At 37.6% G+C, this 25,524-nt stretch overlaps 1 protein-coding gene across 2 annotated transcripts in view; it reads left to right on the top strand.

Moving 5' to 3' along the window:
- The window catches only part of arhgap15 (Rho GTPase activating protein 15), a 731,418-nt gene extending 706,505 nt beyond the window's left edge, over window positions 1-24,913 (top strand). The window contains exon 15 of one of the 2 annotated variants that reach the window (XM_063048621.1): window positions 21,319-24,913. In XM_063048621.1, the coding sequence (XP_062904691.1) occupies window positions 21,319-21,493 (175 nt within the window). In that variant the 3' untranslated portion in view covers window positions 21,494-24,913. The remainder of the gene's footprint in view (window positions 1-21,318) is intronic. The other variant, XM_063048622.1, reaches the window with a different exon arrangement.
- The last annotated feature ends 611 nt before the right edge of the window (window positions 24,914-25,524 follow it).

Here is a 25,524-nt window from a genome sequence, read left to right as displayed (position 1 = left end):
ATGAAAATGCAAAAAGTTTTATCTCATGCTCAGCAAGGCAAAAGTTTTAATCATGTCCTTAAACATGGAATTACAATTTAACGTTGGAACAAGTATGATTTTTTGTATATTACTAGATTAGACTCCATTCTCAAGTCCTTTGTTCAAACCTATTCTGCACATAATTCTGTGACTGTAGTATAGATCTCAACAAAAATTGATTCATATCAGTGTGACCATACTAAGGTCAGCATCCTCAAATAGATTCTTATCTGAAGCTGCGAATGATTTAATATTACAGTTATTGTGCCATCATCCATTTATACTTTAATGATGCACATCCAGGAACAATTAATAGCAAATTTCCTAGGCCAGATCGGTAATCCCAGCCATGATATTTATTCAACATATTAGTGAAGTTTGCATCTTTCAGTGTAACATAATAGAGTTTTCACACTAGATTCAATCACTGACTCTGATGTACAGTAGTTTCTTTTAAGTGTTTTCACTCAATTTTCCTACCAAAACCTTTTAAATATTGCCAGTGAAAATCTTCTATGAATCATCAAATTCTAAACTGTTTGGAAACAATTGCATTAAAATTATTGCTTAGTTCACTTAATACTGATAACTTAGAAAAGTATGAATAAAACATCTGAGAAATACAGAATCTCTTGGTCAGTCTACCAATTGTGAACAAACTGATACTTAAAAAAAATCAAGATGAATTTGAAAACCAGTATTCAAATGCTTGCTTGTTATAAAGGTCAACTACAAATATATTAATATAAAGATAATAACTTCAACACACATATTAAAATGCTTCTAAAACACTGCAATTGGTGAATTAGCACCTGGAAAAGAAAAAAACATATCAGAGATTCTTCAAGGGGTTAGAAAATGGAAATGTCGGAAACATGATTAATTCATTATAGGGGTGTGACGGTTTTTTTGGACGAGGCCATCTTGTGCAATGTGTTTCTAATCAAAGCAAAGTTTGTGGAAACTCAACATGCTGTATATGTAATTTTGTGCTTGAAATTCTGCAGGCTTTTAAACCATTTTGGATAATTTCATGCAAGCTACACTAAGAGCAGTGTGATCTAGCATGCACTCCAAGCACACTGCTATACTCAGGATATACCCATTAATTACCAAGGACATAATGGTGTCTTTAACATGGCTCTGTTTACTCTCATGTTTCTATATTACTTCCACCTATAATCTGTTCTGAAACCAGTAGTATTCTAATAGGAATAGAATAACCACTTTGATGTCCCTAGGGTTTCCAGGAATGATTACAAGGTATAACAAAGGGAACATCTGGCAGTTCTTCATCTACCAGATCTCTGTGGAATTAGTCCTATGCTTGCACTTCTGGGTAGAAAGCTAATTAGATTAAGAACTCCCACCTGGAAAAATGATGCTTCACTTAACCTTTCAGGGGCCTTTGCTGATTGTTTTGGCAACATTTTTTTTTCATACTTCAGTTCCAATCATGCCACCAAAGGATTTCCCAGTGGAAATTCTCCAGATGGATATTTTAGAAGGAAGATGACAAATGGGAGTATGTCTGACTGCGTCAGAGGTCTTCAGTACCTGTTCATTGGTATCCCAATTCCCTTCAGCCACCAACAGAGAGCAACATATCTTGTTTTGGCAGAGAACCAGTGCATGCAGAGACTTCAATTTCTAACAGAATCTGTGATGCCAGATTCAATGGCACAAAAATGCCACGTGAAGGTGTGACTGGCTAACACCACTGACAGTATAGTTGCTGGAAGCATCCCAGTCACAGTATGTCAAACTTTAACTGATATCACAAGCATAATGTTGTGCCAGGGCTCTCCACAGGCAGTTTAAACTGATGGGCCAGGTGCACAGAATGCAATGACTTGCAGACACTGGCACTCCCACCTGGCAAAAACCGTGGGATATTGTCATTACAGGTTCTGGGTCAGCAGTCGGCCAGATACACAGCTGTGCTGTTTTTTCCATGGATATCAGCAGGTACCAAGCTTGCTAGATTAAAAAAAGTAGTTAACAGTTCCTCAGGAATACTAAATGAAATTGTCAACCATTTTGTAAAGTCATGGTAGAATGATGAATGATCAAATAAAAAAAATTGAAGAGATGGAAAGCACAGCAAGATAAACAAAAGGGGAGATGAACTCAGCAGCAAAAAAATGAAGAAGGATACAGAAATAACAGCTCCATTGCATTTTGAAGGTGCTCACGCTTTTGGAGAAGCAAAGCCAAGCACAGAAGCAAAAGCACAAAATGAAGGGGAATTGACAGGAAAAGTTCTGAAAAGATCACATGGCTGAGATTTTCTGACTTTGAAGTTGTCAGCATGCAGTTTTCTAATATACACGAGCAGAAAATCATGTGCTGATACATATAGGGGTTGTAGTTAATAGACATTGACCCCAAATGTTATTTATGAACGTGCCTAAAATAAAGCACAGATGAGACACATGTACCAAGTTCTATTGTTTGTTCATTTCTGGCCTAAATCCATGACTGTAAATTTTGCTATAGTTAAGTAGCATATGCAATATTGAACCGTACAAATCTTCGCTTGATCTTAGTAAAGAACAGTAGAATATCAGAGGACTATTACTTAATAACTTATAATTTATTGTCATTGAAAAATTAGTAGAAAATGAGAAAACAATCAATTATTTATAAGTCAATTCCATCAAGCAGAATTTGTGCAACTTCTGACATGGTGAATGAAAGTGAAGGGTGAAAAAATTGCATAATTAAGAAATATGAGACATCCACCTATTCATAACAAAAGTTCAATTTATCTGCAAATTAATGATGATTTTAGTCAAATAATTGTGTATTCTTCCTTGATTGACTATTTACACTATGCTGAGGTTCAGAGAGAATGAATAAAGAATCAATCCAAATTTATATCGCGCCTTTGATGAACAGATCAGGCCTAGGAGAAAATTAATTGACAAGTCTTGATCTTCAGACACTTTTTCCCTTCAATTGACAAAGGCTGTGCTGGTGCTGAATGCGAAAGTCACACTTCAGGTCCATGCAACACACACAAAATGCTGGTGGAACGCAGCAGGCCAGGCAGCATCTATAGGAAGAAGTAAAGTCGACGTTTCGGGTCGAGACCCTTTGTCAGGACTCAACCCGAAACATCGACTGTACTTCTTCCTATAGGTGCTGCCTGGCCTGCTGTGTTCCACCAGCATTTTGTACTGCAGATTTTCTCGTGTTTGCGTTTTTAACTTCAGGTCCATGCTGGTTTATTCAACAGCAATGTTCCTTGCTCTCCTATATGGTACTGAAACCTGATTTACCTATCACAGATGCCTCAAAGCATTATAGTGTTATCACTGACATTAATTCAATAGTTCAATTGTTCCACTTAATATCAGAGAATGTATACAATATACAACCTGAAATTCCGTTCTTCACAGACATCCACAAAAACAGAAGGGTGCCCCAAAGAAAGAGTGACAGTAAAAATGTTAGAACCCCAAAGCCTCCCACTCCCCCCCCACATGGTAGCAGCAGAAAATCATCCACCCCCACCCTCCCCAACTTAGTTCAGCAAAAAGCATTAGCACCCTCCACCCACCAAGCAAGCAATAGCAACACCCTCAAGAAGGACCATGATCTGCAGTGCAATAAAATCTAATCATTCACCCAACAATTCGACATACCATGGGCTCTCTCTCCCCCTAATAAAGGGGAACGAGACAAAAAAGAACTTGATGATTTACAATGTTAGAGTATGCCACATCACTTATTTAATTCTAGAAAATGTTTCAAATTCACTGGTAAGATAACTGAACCAACCACAATGTCCTCTCTTGTGCCAACATCCTCAGCATTGAAATAATTGCAACACACAAACCAATCACAACCATCAGTAAGCTCATTTCAAGACCAAAATTCCACAACCCACATGGGGAGAACAAACACAATATATCAACTCCATGTGGAGACTGCCCCAAATGCAATGTAGGACAGACAGGGAGAAAACTGTCCACACGAACACTCAAAAGCACAGAAAAAACAAATCATCATTGATTTCAATGGTCTGACTATAACAGAAACTTGGCATTTCTAGGTCGTGTCCAATTTCCTGCTTCTATCAGCCTTCTCCCAATCATTTTATTCCATCCAGGTTCAGAGGAAATTAGGAACTATTAATTTTATTCTATCTGAATCTATAAAGTATAATTACTCATTTAAAATATAATTTTATAGACAGGAATCAAAACTATGAGCATTCCTTTACTTGTTTTTTGATAACTACTATGTTTTGTTTATTTATATTCCAACACAATAATTATAAGCTTTAACATGAGATTAAATAGAATTACTGTCAAAGATGATACAATTTATTTTACTTAAACAAATATTATAATTTTGCGAGGATTATATTGAACAACCTGATCTTTCTTTCAGATCTAAGGTTAATTGAATCTTTGATTTGAGTTTAACCCTATACATAGACATCAAGGCACACACTCTAAAATGTAAAATGCAAACAGAAATTTGAATAACATACAAAGAAGAAAAAGGCTTGTACAAAAATAGCAGAGTGGAGCCAAGATGGATTTGTTATATATAATTGTGGAATAACAATAAATTTTGAAAAACCTTGGAAGTAATTCTCAGCTATTAAATACCATCAAGTATCTGACAGACTCTTAGATCTCATGATGCAACAATGGTTAATAATACTTCAAACTATTCCTACAAATAAAGAATTTAAAAATTTGTACTATAATTATGTCTTTACCCATTGAGGCTTTTCTTCAGTAAATTATAATTGCCTCAATTTTTGTTAGGACCTTTATCAGAGATTTTGCTGACTGAGAAGTAGACATCTTAACACTTACAGTTGTGGTTCCTTAGACATTTAAAAAATTGCAAATATGTTCCTTGTGCTATATGTGCCTTGTGCTATGTATGTATGTTAGTACTGTGTTTTACATTTTCACCCTGGAGTAACGCTGTTTTGTTTGGCTGCATTCACGGTATTCATGTATGGTTGAACCGTGTTCAAACCATGTCATCAAGTTTGCAGATGACACAGCAGTGGCTGGCCTTATCAAGAAAGATGATGAGACAGAGTATAGGGAGGAGGTGCAGGCACTGGTGGATTGATGTGTGAAGTATAATCTAAGACTGAACTTGAAGAAGACAAGGAAATTACTGTGGACTTCAGGAAAGTGCAAACAAACCTCTGCAAATACATGGCTCCTCCGTAGAGAGTTAAGTGCACCATGTTCCTGGGAGTTCACCTCATGGATGACCTCACTTGGTCCCTTAATATCACCTCCCTGAACAAGAAGGCACAACAGTGCCTCCACTTCCTAAGAAGACTGAGACAAGCAAGGCTCCCACCCCTCCATCTTACCTCCTCCCTGATGGTAACAATGAGAAGAGGCAATGTCCCAGGGTGAACTTGAACTTGAAATTACCATTGTGAATGTTTCCTGATTGGCAGATTCCTATTGTTCTCAAAGAAAATTCCCACAAAGTATAAATTTCAAAATCGCCCAATCCCTCATTTGTTAATAGCAGGATATAGCAATCAAATATCAATCATTTAACTCATTATTCAGTAAGATGGGTAAGGTAGCTTTGAGTCTAAAATCCTAGCATGAAGACATTGTATCGCACTGTTACTGCTCTCCTCCATTCAGAAAAAGTATAAAAAGGAATAAGTACCTGGTGTCCTGCTACACTGTTATTTTGGGAAGTTGATCCCTGTTGGTTAATGAGGGGATGGTTGGCAATCATTAACTAACAGCACAAAGCTCTTAAGATCAACTTCAGTTTGCCAGGAAATGCTTAAGCCTAAGTAGGAATGTGGTCACAACAAGAATCAATGACTGGAATGGCTAAGACCAATAAGCTGGCAAATGCTTTATGATAACCCTGAGTAAACATACAAATAAAATCTTACTGGAATTTAGTACAAATCATTATTAACTGGGCCAAGAATGGAAATACCATATGTGCATCATTTTATTAAAGTCATAATACATATCACCATCCTATAGCTGACATATTGATTTCCATGTGCTGCAGGAGATCTGCATTAACTGGAACTACTTTGCCAAGATACAGTTACATAACTAAAGTAATTAACTTGACTAAGCCTTGAATCCTTTTGGTGCCCATCTGATCTTTGTGTCACAGACAATATCATATACAAGATGTTGGCAAGACAACTGCCAGAGTACTCTGTGCAATATCAGTCTCATTGTTTAAGGAAGGGTTTAACTGTTTTGGACAGAGATTAGAGAAGATTTACTAGAAAACTTTCAGTGATTTTAAATCACTGATTGAAAAACTGGGTGTTTGGTAAATTATAAGCATTAATAGTGGATTAAAAACGCTGTTAAGAAGTTTCTGAAGCAATCAACATGTGGTAAATGAGCATACATAGAAGAGGTCACTTGAGGTTTTAAAGATCTATTGTTAGTCACGCGTTTCTTTCTCATTATAGATAATTTCTAGAAAGTACTATTTTAAGGAGTAGCAAAAATAAAGGACTTTAAGAGCGCTCATTGAATACAACAGATGTTGGTAAAACGGTTAAATCTAGTATATATGGGACACTTGCCTGATAAACATGGACACAAATATTAAAACGGGTGGTTGACCTTTGGATCAAGAACTGTGTAGGAATAATGTCAAAACCTTGGAGAGAATATTTCAAGCAACAATATCAGAAATGAAAGATAGAAATTATGATGGCTGATATCCTGTGGCTTATGTTGAAAATGTAATTTTCTAACAATGTCTTCATCAGAGGTGCAACCCGTCCCTGGACACCCCATTAGTCGTGTACCTAATAAAATGGCCACTGAGTACATGTTTGTGGTCTTCTGCTACTGTAGCCCATCCACTTCAAGGTTCAACATGGTGTGAGTTTAGAGATGCTCTTCTGCACACCACTGTTGTAACACGTGGTTATTTGAATTACTATTGCCTTTCTGTCAGCTTGAACCAATCTAGCTATTCTCCTCTGGCCTCTCTCATTAACAAGGCATTTTTGTCCACAGAACTGTCACTCTCTGGATTTTTTTAAGCACCATTCTCTGTAAACTCTGGAGACCGTTGTACATAAAAATTCCAGAAAATCCACAGTTTCTGAGATACTCAAATCATCCCATCTGGCACCAATAATCATTCCGCAGTCAAAGTTACTTAGATCACATTCCTTCCCGATTCTGATGTTTGATCTAAACAACAACTGAAACTCTTGATCATGTCTGCATGTTTTTATGCACTGAATTGCTGCCTCATAATTGACTGATTAGACATTTGCATTAGCAAGCAAGTGTTGCAGGTGTATCTAATAAAGTTGCCATTGAATGTATTTGTAATTTTATATAGAATTATGATGTTCTGCTTTAGACATTGGTGAGATAACAGCTTGAATATGGTGTGCATTACCAGTCCTATTATTTAAGGAAGGCTTTCACAGTTTTGGAAGTAGACTAGAGAAGGTTTGCTAGATTTAATGACAGACACCTTGAATCAGCAGGTTATCTTGTGAGGAAATGTTGAGCAGTTTAGGCTGGTGTCCACTCAGGGTTAGAAGAATGAGTGACAACATGATAGAATTATATAAGTCCTGGCAGGGGTAGGTTTGCCTCTTTTTGGGAAAATCTGCAAGTAGATGGTCACTGTTTAAAAAATAAGGAAGACAGAGATGATGAAAAGGACTTTTTTTCTGTCTTAGAAGGGACTGAGTCCCTAGCTCTCTTATCCTCAAAGGGTGGCAAAAGCAGTCTTTACATCCCTTTAAAGCAAGGAGAGATATATTCTAAGTAAGCAATAGTGTGAAAGATTACCAGGCATGAGTGAGAATGATAGAGCAATCTCAAGGCCTACTCATTCATATTTTCAGACATAAATAGTTCCATGTTATTAGGAGAATGAGAACAGAGAAGACCGATGCCATCATGAAGGCAACTGAGGATGTAGATTCACATCACACTATTTCAATCATCTATCCCTTGTGCCTTGGATAATATTTATCTCTCAGTCAATGTCCTGAAGCAAAATTTACATGGTTATTATCATTTTGTTCTTTACGGGCTCCATCTGCTTGTAAAATGGCTTTTGCATTTCCTATAATACAATGTAGACTAAACTTCCAAAGCATTTTGCTGCCAGTGAAGTACATCTGGGCATTCTAAAGGTATGTGAGCAGCTTTATAGATGCAATCATATCTTTTAGGAACTTGAGCACATAATCTTCTGTTTGAACTGGAGTGTTCCTTGCTGGGAAGTTGGTATCAGCTGAATGAAATATTGAACCATTGCTGACATGCTCATAACATAGAAGGAATCCTTTCATCCCATCAGTTCATGCCAGCTCCTAGCAATCTTATGTCCTTTTCTCCCTAGGCTGACAGATTACGGTTTCTCACATGTCCATCAACTCTCCTTTGGTTCTGCTGCAGTTTACCTAATCTCAAAATAATTCAGCATGATCCTCTTGGACAATTAAATGAACCCTTGACCTTACAATCTTCTTCAGCATGTCCTTGGACCTCATTGTCTGCATGCACTGCACTTCCTCTGGAACCATAACAGTATATTCTGCATTCTGTCTATTTTTTTCCTTGTACAACCTCAGTGTATGAAATGACAGGTATGTATGGCATCTAAATCAAAACTTTTCACTGTACCTCAGCACATGTGACAATAATAAACCAATCACCAGTGAACAATTCACCTCATTTCTTATCTTTGAGAAAGAAAAGATTTTTTTGGCATTCATTGGGGAAGTTCTTGTATGTTTTCAAAGTCCTAATCAATGAACTTCTCCTGACCAATATCACCAAAAGCAGATTACCTGGATATTAAATCCTATCTGTGCATAAAGTAAATCTACAGTACTGTGCAACAGTCTTAGACACATGTAAAAAAATTATGTAAAGCAAAGATGCTTTCAAAAATAATAAAAGGAAAGGTGTCTAAATATTAAAATTATACTAAAAAGAGCAGTAAACGCTAAAAATCTAAATCAAATCAATATTTGGTGTGACCTTCCTTTGCTTTAAAACTGCATCAATTCTCTTAAGAACACTGTCATGCAGTTTTACAAGAAAATCAGCTGGTCGGTCATTCCAAACATCTTGGAGAACTTGCCTCAGTTCTTCTGAAGACTTTGGCTACCTCACTTTCTTCTGTCTCTCCAGATAATCCCAGACAGCCTCGATGATGTTGAGATCAGGGCTCTGTGGAGGGCAAAACATCTGAAACCATATAAAAGAACCTAGGTTGCCTAAGACTTTTGCTCAGTACAGCATGTAACTGTCTTTTACATTAAAAATAAATTGTTGGCTATAAAATTCTAAAGGATGTCTTTAGGACGAAATAATGCACTGCAGAAATGCAGACAGATTTCATTCCCAATATTTCCTCTGACTGAGGTTCTTTTACCCAAGAACCATTATATACCATTATGTTCTTGTTGATGTTTGATTTTTTGCAAAATTTAATTGCAAGACATTTGCAGCAGATTAGAAGGTACGCTGATGTGCATAACACAGCATTCAAACAGAGTTTGCAGTTGTGGGATTTTGTGGCAGATTGCTGCTTCTCAGTAGGAAACCAGCCTAGTCTAACCTGTAGATTAATAAATGCAAAATACCCATCTCACCAAATAATAATTTGCATCTAAAAGCAGCAGCCTTTAATCTAGTTGCAAGGTTTTTATTTACCTAAAAAAAAGTGACCACATAACTTATGTATGTAATAGCTTCTCTAAAATTGCAACATTCTTTCAGCTGGCCTTTGGAAAATATTACAAATAAGAAGGAGCCATGCTTGTATGTTCCAGCATCTTTAGCCTAGGATTATAGATTGTCTCTCTAATAATCTTAAATTGATGGATCACTGCTCTTTCCAGTTGTGCTTGACAAGGAATAGCTTTGGCATTTCCTTTCCCCTTCTTTTATGTTATTAAATTTATATTACTTTTCTGTCCGTTGCCAAAAGACTAATGGGTGTACAAAGCCTTCCTCTGTAAAGATGAATTCTTGCTTAGTGCTATTAAGCCATAATTTTTAAGAAGCAGCATCCTGTTTGTGTTTAATTTGGCATGTACTTTTTTTTTGGGATTCATATACAGTTCATTACTGAACACCCCACATATTTTATCTTTGACAAATTATTTTGTTTCTGCTTTGTATATCTATCTCATTCCAATGTTGCAGGCATGCCAGCAATGTAATCCAATTGATCTGTGCAAGTTTTATTTTAGTTACATTTTTTACTTAACTGCATACTGAAGCAGCAGTAAGTTTATTTCCCATTTATCTGCTTTAACTCTAAAGGTCTGCTAGTTATTAAAACATGCTGCTTAATATTTATCAAATATCCAATTGGATTCCATTTCTCTGTAGGATGCCAAACAATACATTACTACACCCTTCAAGGATACTACAGTTGTACTAAATGGTGAAGCCAAATTGTTAACATCGCCTCACCATTGTCGCAATTTCCTCTTTTTACGGTATCAGTCATATGTGTTGAAGACTGCAAATACTTAAACCAGGAGTACCATGATATGTGCAATTAGAAGAATTTTTTTTAGGAAACCTGGAGATACTCTGCCCAAAAACATTATGGAAGTACTTTCCACACAAGGACTGCAACATTTCAAGAACACACACAAAATGCTGGAGGAACTCAACAGGTCAGGCAGCATCAATGAAATAGAGTAAAACCAGCTGATGTTTTGGGCCAAGACACTTCTTCAAACTGAAGGGAAGGGGGAAGATGTCTGAATAAAAAGGTGGGGGCGGGGAGGGGAAAGAGGCTAGCTGGAAGGTGGATAGGTGAAGCCAGGTGGGTGGGAAAGGTCAAGGGCTGAAGAAGAAAGAATCTGATAGGAGAGGAGAGTGGACCATAGAAGAAAGGAGAAGGAGAAGGAGGAGGGGACCCAGGGAGAAGTAATAGGCACGTGAGAAGAAGTGGAAGATCAGATTGGGGAACAGAGGAATGGGGTGGGGGGGTAGATTTGTTCACTAGAAAGAGAAATCAATATTCATGCCATCACATTGGAGTATACCCAGACAGAATATAAGGTGTTGCTCCTTCACCATGATGATAGCCTCATCTAGGCACAATTGGAGGCCATGGATCAACATGTCAGAACAGGAATGGGAATCAATTCAAGAAGGTAGCTTACCACCACCTACTTATTGTCATTTAGGGATGGGCATTCAAAGTCAACTTTGACTTTGCTGTCCACACCACTGCAAACAAATTACAGTAAGTGTAGTAATGGACAATGCTATCTTAGTTGGTGAACAAAAGCAAAGATATTGCAGCAAATAGTTTCTGGTTAAGCAAAGTTAGAAAGTGGAGTCTGTACAAAAATGGAGAAGGAGAAGCTGCAATAACTCCTCCCTCTATTAATGTAGGGTCCTTTATTTTTAAAAAACATGCAAATGGAGAATGGTTATACTGAGTGCAAAACTCGGTCGTTTACACAAGGGTATCCACCAAGCTTGAGTGAGAGAGGAATGCCTGAAGATCTCCATGAGGGCTAGCTAAGTGTAGAGTCATTGAGTGGTACAGCACAGGTACAGGCCCTTCAGCACAATGAGTCCACATTGACAATGACGCCCACTCAGCTGGTCCAAATTTCCTGCATTTGGTCATATCCAAATATGCCTGGACTCTTTCGATTTTGTGTTTTATATTCTGTGTTTTTCACTTGTTTTTTTGTTGCCATTTGCATGATTTGTTTTATTTTGCGCCGGGTTGGGGGGGGGGGTAATATTTTTCTTTGAACAGGTTCCATGGTTTTCTTTGTTTCCTACCTGTCTGTAGGGAGACAAATCTAAGGGTTGCATACTCCATACATACTTTGATGATAAATCTTTGAACCTCTCCAGTCCCTGACCCTTCATGTAAATGATATAGTTGTACCTTGCTCAAACACTTCCTCTGCTGGCGCTTTCCACATTCCTACTACCGTCTGTGTGAACAAATTGATTCTCAGGTCCATTTTAAACATCTGTCCTCTCACCCTGCACATTTGATCCCAAGTTTTGGACTCCCCTAAGCTGGAGAAAAATTTTTGAGGCATCACCTTTCGAAGGTATGCTGGATGCTAGGGTTCATGAAGGAGCTGGCTGAGGTTACAACTTTCTGCAGCTTTTTCCAGTCCTGAGCAATGGCCCCTCCATACTAGACAGTGACGCAATCTGTTAGTATGCTCTCCAGGGTACATCTGTAAAAAGTTGCAAGAGTTTTTAGTGACATATTAACTCTCCTCAGACTCCTAATGAAGTAAAGCCACCATCGTGCTTTCTTTGTAATTGCATCAATATGTTTGGCCCAGGATAGATCCTCAGAGACCTTAACACCCAGGAATTTGAAACTGCTCACCCTTTCCATTTCTGATCCCTCGATGCGGACTGGTGGGGGCTCCTCCAATTTATCCTTACAGAAGTCCACAATCAGTTCCTTGGTCTTACTGCTGTTGAGTTTGAGGTTGTTGCTGCAACACTACTCTATCTTGCCTCATCACATCTGAAATTCTGCCAACAATAGTTGTGTTTGAGATGCACCCAGCCACACACTCATGGGTGTAAAAAGACTATAGCAGTGGGCTAAGAACGCATTCTTGAGGTGAGCTAGAGTTGATTGTCAGCGAAGAGGAGATGTTATTTCTAATCTGTCTAGACTGTGGTCTCCCAGAGAGGAAGTCAAGGATCCAGTTTCAGAGAGAGATACAGAGGCTACAGGGATTTGCATAGATATAGTTGTATTCTTGCTTTTAAAGTGCGCATAAAAGGCATTGAGCTTATCTAGGAGTGAAGCATCACAGCCATTTTTGATGTTAGATTTTGCTTTGTAGGAGGTACTATCCTGTAAAACTGTTAGAGCCAACGTATGTCCAATTCCATCTCTAACCTCAATCTGAATTGTTTCTTTACCCTTAACATAGCCATCTGTAGGTTGTATTTGGACTTCCTGTCTATTTCTGGATCACTGCTCTTCAATACCACAGATCTAGCCCTCAGCAGAATATCAATGTCTTGGTTCATTTATGGCTTTTGGTTTGGGTATGTCTGGTATGTTCCTGAAGACACACACTCATCCACACAGGTTTTGATGAAGTTAGTGACAACTGTGATGTATTTATTCAGACTCAAAGATGAATCACTGAATACTGTCCAGTCCACTAACTCAAAGCAGTCCTGTAAGTGCTCCTCTGCCTCCCTTGACCATACCTTCTTGGTCCTCACCACTGGTACTGCAGTCTTTTGTTTCTGCCTGCATGCTGGGATAGCAGAGATAGTTGCTATCAATGGAATTTTTTGTATAGTTGGAATAAAAATGGAAGGAAAAATCAACATTTGACAAAAGACAATCTGGTTTTCCTCATTTAATAGAACAGTGAGCAATCATATAGAATAATTACAATGACCATAGTAAAGACAGTTACTAACTAAGCCATATAAACCAAATAGTTTGCTACCTGATTATTACAGAGTAATGAGATCTCAGCCACTGAACAAACATATACACATATGTACAAGAATCTGGCAATGAAAATTTGCTCATTAATGCTGACCCAGTTACTGATGCTCACAACATGATCAAGCTCTATTTTACATATTTCTTTCCCAACCTGACTTCAAATACCTAGAAAGTTCTTCTCATTGAAATGCATTCTGCCATGCAAGATGAAAGTAGGCTTCCTTCGATACAATTGGAATGAGTGATGCTTGCTTTATTGTTTGCACAATTTGTTTTTTTCTTTCTCTCTGCACTTAGGGTGTTTGGCAGTCTTCTTTTGCTTTTAATAGGTTCTATTGGGGTTTTTTGTTTTATGACTTCCTGTAGGGAGATGAATCTCAAGGTTGTATAAAGTATATATACATTGACAATAAATGTACTTTGAACTTTGAGTAAGATAAAATCACCCTTTCCCTCTTTACACCACACATGTAACACATTTTTCCATTTCATTCAGATATTATTTATAGAGCTCAATTATATTATTTCCTTATTAATGTCATTTTTAGGATTTCCTTTTTTTATAGTATTCCTGTTAAAAAGAATCAATAACAATCATCTGACTAGCTAGGTGGAAATGTCCATCCCCATAGCATCTAACATTCTCCTTCCTCTTCATCATCATTTTTCACATAGGCATCACTACAAATAGAAATATAAAGCTGGATTACGGAGCAGCAACCCAATAGATATAATGCATTGATAAAATACATTAATAGGTTTGTGGGTTGGACTCTAAATCATATTATGATGAGTTTCTAGTTTTCTGGTCACCCTTTTTTTTTGTTGCTATTTTGGGCAATCTTGAATCAGCGTGGCCAGCAGATAATGAAGACTGAGCTGAACTGACATGTACCTTTTGCTTTTATGTTTTAAATACTGTGTTTCTCGCTTGTGCTTTTTTGTTGCCATTTCCGTGCTTTTTTTTGTGTATGGTGGGGGTAGGGCTGTTTGATGTTTTCTTTGAATGGGCTCCATGGTGTTCTTTGTTTCGTGGCTGTCTGTGGGGAAGACGAATCTCAGCGTTGTATACTGCATACATATTTTGATAATAAATGTACTTTGAATCCTTTGAATCAAAACTTCACCTTGATTCTGTTCCTTCCTGAAGACAAACTGACAAGCAGCAGTATAAAGTTCGATGAAAAGACCAAGTACCCTTTAGTCAAGAATAGCAAAGAACAAGATCTACAACATAGGAAATGCATGTATGTCAAAATAAAAGCAACAATGGTGCAATCAATAGACTTTCCCCTCAATGAGTATAACCATTAACTGCTGTAGTCAGTAAACCTATGTACCTAAGGCTGATCATAATTGGAAACAACATTTGCTCAATGTAGCCACTAGGGCAAAAGTGTTCAGTATGTAGGTAGCACATTTATCTTACCTACTTCCTGCCCATTATGCTGCTGGCATTTAGGGTAGCGATGAAGGTCCTCCATCTCTGGTAGTGTTCACGGCTTCCATCATCGTGTCAGTAGCTACCTCATGGTGTTCACTACAGTCAGTCACGCAAGTCCTAGGTAAAGACTCGGGAATACAATCACACTTAGATATAGAAGGATTCTTCATTGTTCTTTCCATAACAATTTTGTTTTACCAGTCAGAGTTGTTAACCCTGAGCGTAACCTCCGAACCTAGGGGTTCAGTGGACCACTCTTAGTCTGGTCTCTACCCTTTGACCTGTTTTGGCCCTAAAAAGAGCCTAAGCATAAAGCCCTGACTGAGTCATAGCTGTCTAGGTCACTGAAGCATGCAAGCCTTCAAACCACGACAAGGTTGTGGTCCTCTTGGAAGGTAGTATATTTAATACAAGTTCAATTCCAGTTCTCCATTTCCATCATTGAAACAACTTCTAAACCAAAGCTAAGGTTTTTCATCTTCTGTGTTTGATTCAAGTTTTGTTTTATTGTTTTCAGAGTCCTGAAGTCTTGTTTTGATTATCATTTGCCAATAAATGCCACATGGAACATTCTGTGCAGCTTACAACAGCTTGTTATTCTATTCTTTAAAAAGCACATCTGGTCCACTTCAGTCTTGTTTATAACTTGAAATAGCTAACGTGTTTTCTTTATTAATATTTTGTTTTCTTATTATAAATGTTTATTCCAATGTCTTCAATTAATGCATAATCATAGGGATTCTTTTTGAAAAAAGAATAAGCCATAGCCGATGTTTTATTTAGCCTGACTCATTTCTTTCCGTTTCATTGGATTTTCCTTCAACTAAGAAGGTGAGAATGGTCATGGCAGAAAGTGAACCAATGACCGTTACCGGAACCCTAGCGTGAAAGCTTCCAACAATTCAAGCAGGACATGAAAAACAGAGTCTGACAATGTCCGTATTTGACAACAAGCTGTGATCACTCAAGTAGACTGCATTGCTAATTTGACCCACTTGAATAGTACTTATAATGCACAAATCTATCTCAGAAGATCAAACTGTGATCATTTTGCAATACTGTATATACTTACAGTGTCTTTATATCAGATAGCCGGTGTCAATGAATTCCAGCCTCTGGTACCAGTTATATTCCAGGAAATTTGTCCCTGATCATTGATGCTAAATGTGCTAGCTGGAAGTGACTGCATATTGTGCACCACCCTCAAAAGTCAGGACTGTGGATAGCAAACAAGACTCAGGCATGAAAAGGCAATGTGTTCATTAAAATGCAAGAGGATTGAAAAACTGAGGTGCTATTTTTTGGATTTAACACCCATATTTAACATTAATACATAGCATCAATTAAAAGTCACTGCCCAGCAATATGCAACTAAGTGTGGAAGAGCACTAATAATAGGAAACTGGAATTATTTTTGGCCACTGTGGTGTTTTAAGTGATACCTGAGGTGTATGCATGTGTCCAGTCTTATTGAAAGATGTTAACACATGGCCGTAAATGTCTATGAGGTTCTAATATCTGTCATCAGGATTATATAACTAAGCAAAGATTCAGGAGGAGGAAAATTATGATCAAAGTATCACCATATATAACCCTGAGATTCACTTTCTTGTGGGCATAATCAATAAATCTATAATAGAATAATAACTATAATACAATCAAGGAAATCTGCACCAACTTGGTTGTTCAACCAGTATGCAAAAGACAACAAAATGTGCAAATACAAAAACAAAGAAATAATAATATTAATAAGTAAATAAGCAATAAATACCGAGAACAACACCTTGAAAGTGAGTCCATAGTTTGTGGGAACATTTCAATAATGGAGCAGGTAAAGTTGAGTAACGTTTAGTTCAGAGCCTGATAGCTGAGGGCTGAGAACTGTTCCTGAACCTTGTGTTGTGGGTCCTGAGGCTCCTGCACCTTATTCTTGATGACAGCGCCAAGAAAAGAGCATGTCCTCGGCGGTGGGGGTCACTGATGATGGATACTGCTTTCCTGTGACTCATGGGAGGGCTTTACCTGTGATGGTCTGGGCTGTATTCACTACTTATTGTAAGATTTTCCATTCAAAGGCATTGCTGTTTCCATGCCGGGTTGTAATACAGCCAGTCAATATACTCTCCACTACACATCTATAGAAGTTTTTCAAAATTTTAGATGTTATGCTGAAACTTTGCAATTACTGCACTGAGTCAATGCAGAATGTATGCAATGGGGGAGGCTCGGTGAGTTTTGTGTATTTTGACCATTTTCAGGGGCTTTCTAACATAGTCTACATGTGTTTAAATGTAGAATTTACACTAATCATCCTTGAGGCCTCTTTCAGAGAGGCTGCCAATTTAGTGCCAATTAGCACTGAAATATAGGCAGCTTTGTGCCATGGACTGAAACCCACCAGGAACCAACCTGAGATTGTTCGCTCATTAATTAACATTACTTTAACTGTCTTTGGTGCCCAAGAGCATTTTTACACATATAGCCAAGTCAGGTGTAAGGACATCCAACTTTACGAACAACATTTTTCTTATACTACAGACTCAGCCTTGTAATGCACGCAGTAATTTAAATAAAGGAGTGTCTAGCCAGTTTTTGTGATCTTGCGTTTGCTCAGACTGGTTCATACAATGCCAGATGGGGCCACATCTGAAAGTTCCAAGTATCAGTACCCATCAGGAGGCATTCACTTAGCAATGAACATTTCCCTCGTGCTGTAATTAATGGGCTTACTTAATATGCATAATAAGGACTAATAACCTCAGCCTGTTTGATGTGCATAAATGCAGACTTTCTCAGAGAAGCTGTTTTCCTTTATTTTCTCTTTCCTGTCCCACAGTTCCAGCCTAACATGGAGATGTTTCTGTCACATTCTCAAAAAGGCTCACCTTACCACCCTTCTAAGAATTTGATAAAGATCCTCCAATTCAGGAGGTTAAATTGCAGTCAGTAAGAGCAAGAATGCTACTGTTAGATTCTTTGACTAAAATTAACTTAAGATGAATGTCTCTGATTTGCTTGACAGCTTGTCAACACTATGAACAGAGCGTAGTGCGTGATACAGCAACTTGCTTTTTACGGAATAATTTGAATACTGTTAAAAGTGCAATGGTGCCTATAGATAGCGTCATCAGAAAAAGCCACTAGGCCACATGTGATATGTGGAAAATATCCTCTTGACGTATGTATTTTTTGTGTTACTCATTTTTTAGAAAATGCAGAAATATTCAATCCAGTAAATACAATGCCAAACTAAGCACAAATAGTCAATAAAATGGTTTCTATTCCACAGCAGCATGTTGCAGGAAAAAAACCTGCAAAGTACTCCTAACTGAAGTGTTAAGTCTCCTTTAATATTGCTTTAGTTTGCTGCAGGAAGAAGGCAATTTTCTTAAGCTGAATTTTATTTTAAGAGAATTTGCGCCATTATTGGTAGTTACCACCAGATGTGCATTTATAAATTCTGAGTTATTGTAATGATTGTTAGAGGCATGCAGTACTTTATGACACTTAAAAATGGCAACTTGGCTCAAGTGGGAGCACTGTCACCTCAGGGTCAAAAACTTGTTGGTCTAAACCCACCATTTTTTCTAATACATAATGCCGTCTGCTATTCCCAATGCAGCACTTTGAGAAACTTGCAACATTAGAGGTAATATTACAGATTAATCATTTCATTGTCCACCAGTTAAAATCTCATATTTGAAAAGAATGAAGCTCTCTTAGTGCTCTGGTCGACAGTTGCCTCCCAATCACCCATAATGATGTTCATAATCTTAGTTTCCATATCCAGCACTGGTTAATGTATTAAGCAATGTATTAAAAACAGCTATTGCACTTTTACAAGGTACTTAACTTTATGTGATTTTTTTCCCACATACATATTAATTAGAGTTGAGAACTGATTTAAAAAATGTATAGGTCTAAACTTCGTTAGATATTCCACAAATGAAACAAAAAAATTATCATTCTTCATACTCACTAAGATTTGGTATATTTAGTATAAATGTCGCGGTTGGTATGACGCTTTTAACAGCTGCAGGCACCAGAGCTCGGAGCTTAATTCCTGCACCATCTGTTTGTATGTTCTCCCTGTGACCGTGTAGTTTTCCTCCAGGTGCTCCAGTTTCCTCCCAGAATCCAAAAACAAACCACTTAGTAGGTTAATTAGTCATTGTAAACCGTCCTGTGATTAAGCTCATGTTAAATAGGTGGGTTGCTCGGCAGCACGGCCCATTCAGTGCTGTATTTCTAAATAAATAAATAAAATAACTGAAATACATACTATGCTTCATACAGACATGTCTAAAGCATATTGGGATGCCAAAACTATTCCCTTTTTCAGGGTCACTTAAGCACATGGGTTGGGCTTTTACTTAGGACTGCAGCATTGGAAACATAACAAAATAGTGATGCTGAAGGCTGATATGTGGAGTCATGCACAGCAATTAAATTGTATCAGAAAAAAAGGTTAATATCAATAATGGTTAAATAAAAGTATCTGATTTACTAACTTTCTTGAAGGAAGGAATTCCGCTGTCATTACCTGATCTAAGTTTGGATTGGTGTATATGTATCTCCAGCCCACTGATGTAATGCCTTTTGAATGAACTAAGCAAACCCTACTAGGTGGCAGGGTAGAGATACATCTCTACCAAAGGAGACGTAAGATGCTCCTTCCCCTCCACTAGCCTGCAGGTAACCCTTGGGTAAGGTGTAGCACCTGCTTAGCCCTCCCTCCCCAACCTCCTGATTAGGGAGCAGGAGGTAGATGGTCCTATGAGCAGCAGGTCCATATCACAAGTCCTGGTTATGCAACTGCAGATGCCAGACAGTCTCTAAAGAGCATTGATAATGGCAAGGGTCCCCTGTCTGGTAAAGACGCTGCCCAGAAGGCAATGGAAACCACTTCTGTAGAAAGATTTGCCAAGAACAGTCAAGGTCATAGACCATGATCACCTACATCATATGACACAGCACATGATATTGATGAGGCAAACCCTTCAGTTCAGAAAACAAGTGGGGATGAAGTCCCTACATTTGCATTAAGTGAACTAATAAATTATAAAAGTACATTGAATTGTCAACTGACTGAAAAAGACTGTGTGGTCCAATAGTAGCTTCACATAGAGCAATCTCAGCAGTCCTATACCCTGCTCTTTCCTTCTTTTATTTTCTGTTGAAGACTGACGGCCACCACCTCACATATCTGTATGTGAAAGGGAAATGTTGTTAACAACTGCTATTTGATCAGCAACAGGAGATCCCTTTAAAAAAGCCCAGAGATATCCAAAAGCCTTCGAGTAGACGGCTTGTCATATTCAGGACTGCAGTTAAATTTTTTTTACATCCTCTGTAGTTTCTAGGAAGATATAGTTGCTTGGGATGGGTAAGAGAATTTAAAATGAGTGGAAAAACATCAGCTGATGTCCTAGTATAATAGCCCAAGATTTCCATCTGTTTTGATGTAGTATTCTATACAGAGAATGCAAGGTGCATTCTGGTCTATTAATCTTTCATGAGTTCAGCTTTTATCTGGAGAATAGCACAATAACCTCAACAAATTAGGGTAAAGTCAGTTAATTTTCTTCCCACTCTGCGATTTGGATGTAAATTCTGACAAAAATGTATTTAAACAAAAAATTACGAAAATGTATTTCATAGACGTTTATTGCCTGGGGGCTTTCAAAGCATGTTACAAAGCCAATGTCATGTTTTATAAGTTCACTTGCGCTACAAGAAAAAAATCATCAAAATCTCTTTTCTGAGGTAGCTATACATTTGAAGATGATTCTTGGAAATCTGAAGAGCCTCAACTGAGTTTCTGAAAGTCATTTAAATGCTGATCATAATTTGGCTTTAGTGAGAATAATTTTACAAGAAATCAAAGATGACTATTTATGTTGTAATTTGTACTGTTTGCCTATAATTTGTATTTACCATGCAACATTACCTTATCTCAGATTTGGGATGCATCAGCAAGAAAGGAAGTATAAACTGTTATTCTGTTCTATACACTAAATGTGTAATGAAGTTGAGCCCCTTCTGATATGTGTTTTCTTTTCACTGTTATGTTGGAGGTTTAGTGTTGACCACAAAGGACAAATTTCAAACCTTAAATACCTACATACGCATTTAAACTGAGATGAGGAAGGATAGTGTTGGCCAAGGCTGAAGAATGCTTTTGAGATGGCCCAGTGAAGAATACAAGGGGATATGTTCTGTTTGTAATCACTTTGTTCTTGATCAACATGCTAGCACTAGCTTCTGAATTATATTTCACCTTTATGAGCCCATCTTCAAATAATTGGAGGAATACAGAACATGGTCTCAAACAGGTTATTGATTTATTCATTTAATTTCTTTTTTTTCTTTTCTAATTCCAGGATAATAGCAAAGGCACTGGTGAATTTGATGTCATCGCAGAGTTTAGGCATTGTATTTGGACCAACTCTCATGTGGCCTGAAAGGGAAACTGCAAATATGGCAGTGAACATGATGTACCAGAATCAGATTATTGATCTGATACTTTCCGAACACGCTGAAATCTTCAAACCCTAGGAGATGTGAGCACAACTTGCCTTCAGTGGTTAATATTATTCTCAGAAGACCTGACGTTTAGTTAAGTTGTGATTCTGCTGCTTGCACAAGGTCATCACCATTGTCCTTGCTTTTTTTGTTCTTTATCCCCTCACCATTTCATTTACTAGAATCCATATAGACAAAGTTTGCCTGGTATTGGTCTATTATTATTCTTTGTTTATAAATCACTGATTGACAGGCTCAGTTTTAAACTTTTAAGTACAATCTACTTGGACAAAAGAGCCACCACTCTCTGAAATATTAAATGTTCTGCTAATATTGATCAAACAGATTGCAGTCAGACTCAGAGCTGCACAATTATTTGTACAAACAATGATTAAAGACAAAACAAATCAAATACTTTGAATTACTGATCTCTAGTAAATCAAAAGGCATGTTTTTAAAGGAATGGTCTGGAGAATATCTCAGATCACTTAGAACATTTCAGAAGAGAAGTTAAGGAGCATCTCTTCATATACATAGTGTAAAAGACTATCCCATAGATGGATAGCTCAGGCTTAACTAGGCACGATGCAGTATATTGTACCTTGTGGGGAATATAATAGCGTATGGATTTCAGGATCAGGTTTTTTTAAAATCACTGACATGTCATGAAATTTATTATTTTGTGGCAGAAGTAAAATACATGAAAATGACCACAAATTGCAATTTGAATATTACAAAAAACAGATAAATGTTGCAAAAAGAGAGCAAGATGTTGAGGTAACGTTTTTGGGTTCATGGACCATTCAAAAATTTGATTGCAGAGGGCAAGAAGCTCTTCTAAAATGCAGAGTTTGTGTCTTCAGACTGCTATACCTCCTCCTGGATAGTAGCAATAAGAAGAGGGGATATCCTGATGATTATTCCTTCATGATAGATGCCACCTTATGAGGCATCGACTTTTGACAATGTCCTCGATGGTGGGAAAGCTAGTGCCCATGATGGAATTATGGTGGAAGTTTACAACACTCTGGAGATTTTTCCTGATCTTATGCATAGCTGTAGAAATTTGCTGGAATCTTAGTACACTGTGGTATGGATCAGTTATGACTGAATGATGGAATGGACATAAGAAGTTGTAAGACCCTCTCCTGTTCCTTGATCCTCCTCCTCCCATGACCAACAGGTCCCAGCATCAGTGTTTGATTTTTCTCTACATTCATCTATCCAGTGCCCTATCCATGCTTCTCAGGTATTGGGATCTAATTTTTTACTTCTGGTTTTCTGCCAGTCTGAATAGCACAACAAACAATGACAATATCATCATTCACATTTCATCAGGTAATCTTTTCATAAAAATATGGCTCATGGCTCATTATGAAAGTTTTTCACCCTTTTGATGCATTTGGTTGGTGTTGGCTAAGTTGGTATTTATTGGCAAAATTAAATTTACTTGAACTGTGTGGCATCCTCAGTCATACTTTCTGGATGTATACTGATATTCTTTTTGTCTTGATGTGATTTTGTTGCCTAATATACGCCACAAGATTGAAAATTCACAGCAAAAGGTGAAGAATTAGCATGAAGTATTAGAGAGTGGCTGGCACTGATGATCAAAGTCACCTAGTGTTGATCTTGTAATAATTTTCTAATAACCCTATTTACTTGCACATGAAATATCCATTTAAAAAAACACACTCAAAAATACAATTTCAAGTTTGATTATTGGTTCATTCCATAACTTACTGGTAGATAGCTTCATTGCTCAGAGAGTAAGACTATCTGACAAACAGAAAAGCTATTACACATTAGATTTAAGATTGGGTTTCTCTACGTGCTATTTTACTTTTCAAATTTGCCAGGTTTTCTTTCCATTTCCTCTGACTGTCACATCAGCCATTAGGAGGTTTGTCTCCTGCCAGATAGTTTGTTTTATGTCAGACAAAATCCTGGCATTTTTTTCCCCTTGCTGAGGTGAGAAGCTTCTACCCACCTAGCAATTTGGCTTTGAACTGATAACACTGATCACACATAGTTGGTGGACTCAAAGGTGTGAGCCAGATAGATCTGAAACACACCCTATGCTAATGTTCTCATCAAAAACCACTTCGAGTAGGGTGTGAACTGAGCACTGTCTTAACATCCAGTTCTCATGCATGAATCACTTCCAACTGATTATTGATTGAGTCAACAAAAAACTCAATGAGCTTTGCACAACAGTTTAAAGGGCACTGCTGGCAGAAATTTATAGCCAGCAAGACCAGATTTCTCTTCAGCTTATAACAGAAAAATGCAACTCATTGAAGCAGCAGTAAACAGGTTTGATCTCCAAAGGTTCAATATAGAGAGATGATGAATGTAGAGTATGGTGCTTTCCTACAAAAGATAGAAAAATTAAAACCAACATTAACCATTGACTTCTGTTTGAGTCCTCAAGCCTTTGACACACTAAGTGGCAGCTGAGAAATTACCTCAATGTACAATCCCCAAATGCCTGCTCCCTCACTTATTAAGAGAGTATATTGAGTCTAGGTTAGTACTGCAAGCAAGAATAATTTTTGTGTTTTACTTTGTATTTATAAAAATCGAACATACGAAAGATATTTTTCTGTGTAATTACATTATCAAAGAGTAGGGCTACCTCTCAAAATGCATGTCAAGATATCAACAAAATCTGGGAAGTTATTGCGATATCAACACTGAGCACGTTTAATGATCACAGACTTCAATCTTTCTAAATTAGACCAATTTTTGAAGTCGGCCCAGGAACATGAGCTTGAAATCATCAAATGTGCTTGACAGTACTTGCAAATATTCACCAAGGGGCACAGAGGGAAAACAGTATTATTTACATTGTGCAGTTACTGCCTTTACGTTTGGAGAGAAAGAAAGGAAATTGAAGAGAAAATAATGTTCTGCAACTATGTAACGCATTGATTCTTAACAAGTTAAATGTACAGATAAACTATTTTCACCTGGTTGTTTGTGTCAAGATGTGAATACTGTGAAGACAGAGTTTAAAGAGGGTCCAGGTCTATTTCTAATTTGCTCTTTAGCATTGAATGCATGGACAAACTGACTGGAGAAAACATTTGTTTTCTGATTATTGTACAATTCAAAGGGGAAGTTTATGCTAGATTCTAAATTTAATGTGTATTACTATATTGTGCATATTGAAGTCCACTCTTATTTGAATTTCAACATTCAATGGAAACAAAATATATGCTCTTGAGTGACCAAAATATACAAAACGATCTTGGACTTTTTGCAACAGTCATAAATAAAATTTAATTGTTTTCCAAAAGTCTGCTAACTTTCCTATGAAAATTTTGTTTTCTTTAATTGTAAACAAAATTGTACAGCAACTTAATTGGTTTTTCTGTGCGAATTTTTGCCATTTTTTCCAGCATGTTAACTGTGTTGAAATTAAAAATAAAGTCAAAACTGCTTAAGCTACCTGCACAACACGTTTGCAAATCTGATTTATTTCGTGCTTTTTTTCTTTTAAAGGGGAGGGTATTTCATTCACAACTCTTTTTGCTTTAGACTTACATTATATTTATAGTCCAGGTTAAATGAATGGGCATTCAATTCTTCAGTTTTTGCAGATCTAACGCACATATGAAATGCAAAATGAAAGGACAAAAATATTAGCCTCCGCATCCAACACATCATTCTCTGAGCCTCCACATCCAACGCATCATTCTCCTAGTCCCTGCATCACTCTCCACAACTCCCGCCATCTTCAACGGGATCCCAACACCAAACACATCTTTACCTCCTGGCCTCTCTCTGCATTGTATGTTCCCTCCATGATTCGCTTATCCAGCCGTCCCTCCCCACTAATCTCCCTGCTGGCATACGTCATGCAAGCGACTGAAGGGCTATACCTGCCCATTCACCTCCTCCCTTACTTCCATGCAGGCCCACAAACAGTCCTTCCAGGTGAAGCAACACTCCACCTGTGAATCTGTTGGGATTATCTATTGCGTCAGGTGGTCCCAATTCCACCTCCTCTACTTTGCTGAGACCCGCCATAAATTGGGGTGTCAAGCACCTCCACACCA

The sequence above is a fragment of the Mobula hypostoma genome, chromosome 5 (genome assembly GCF_963921235.1).
Source record: "Mobula hypostoma chromosome 5, sMobHyp1.1, whole genome shotgun sequence".
Lineage (NCBI taxonomy): Eukaryota > Metazoa > Chordata > Chondrichthyes > Myliobatiformes > Myliobatidae > Mobula > Mobula hypostoma.
This window is presented reverse-complemented; position numbering and strand designations above follow the sequence as displayed.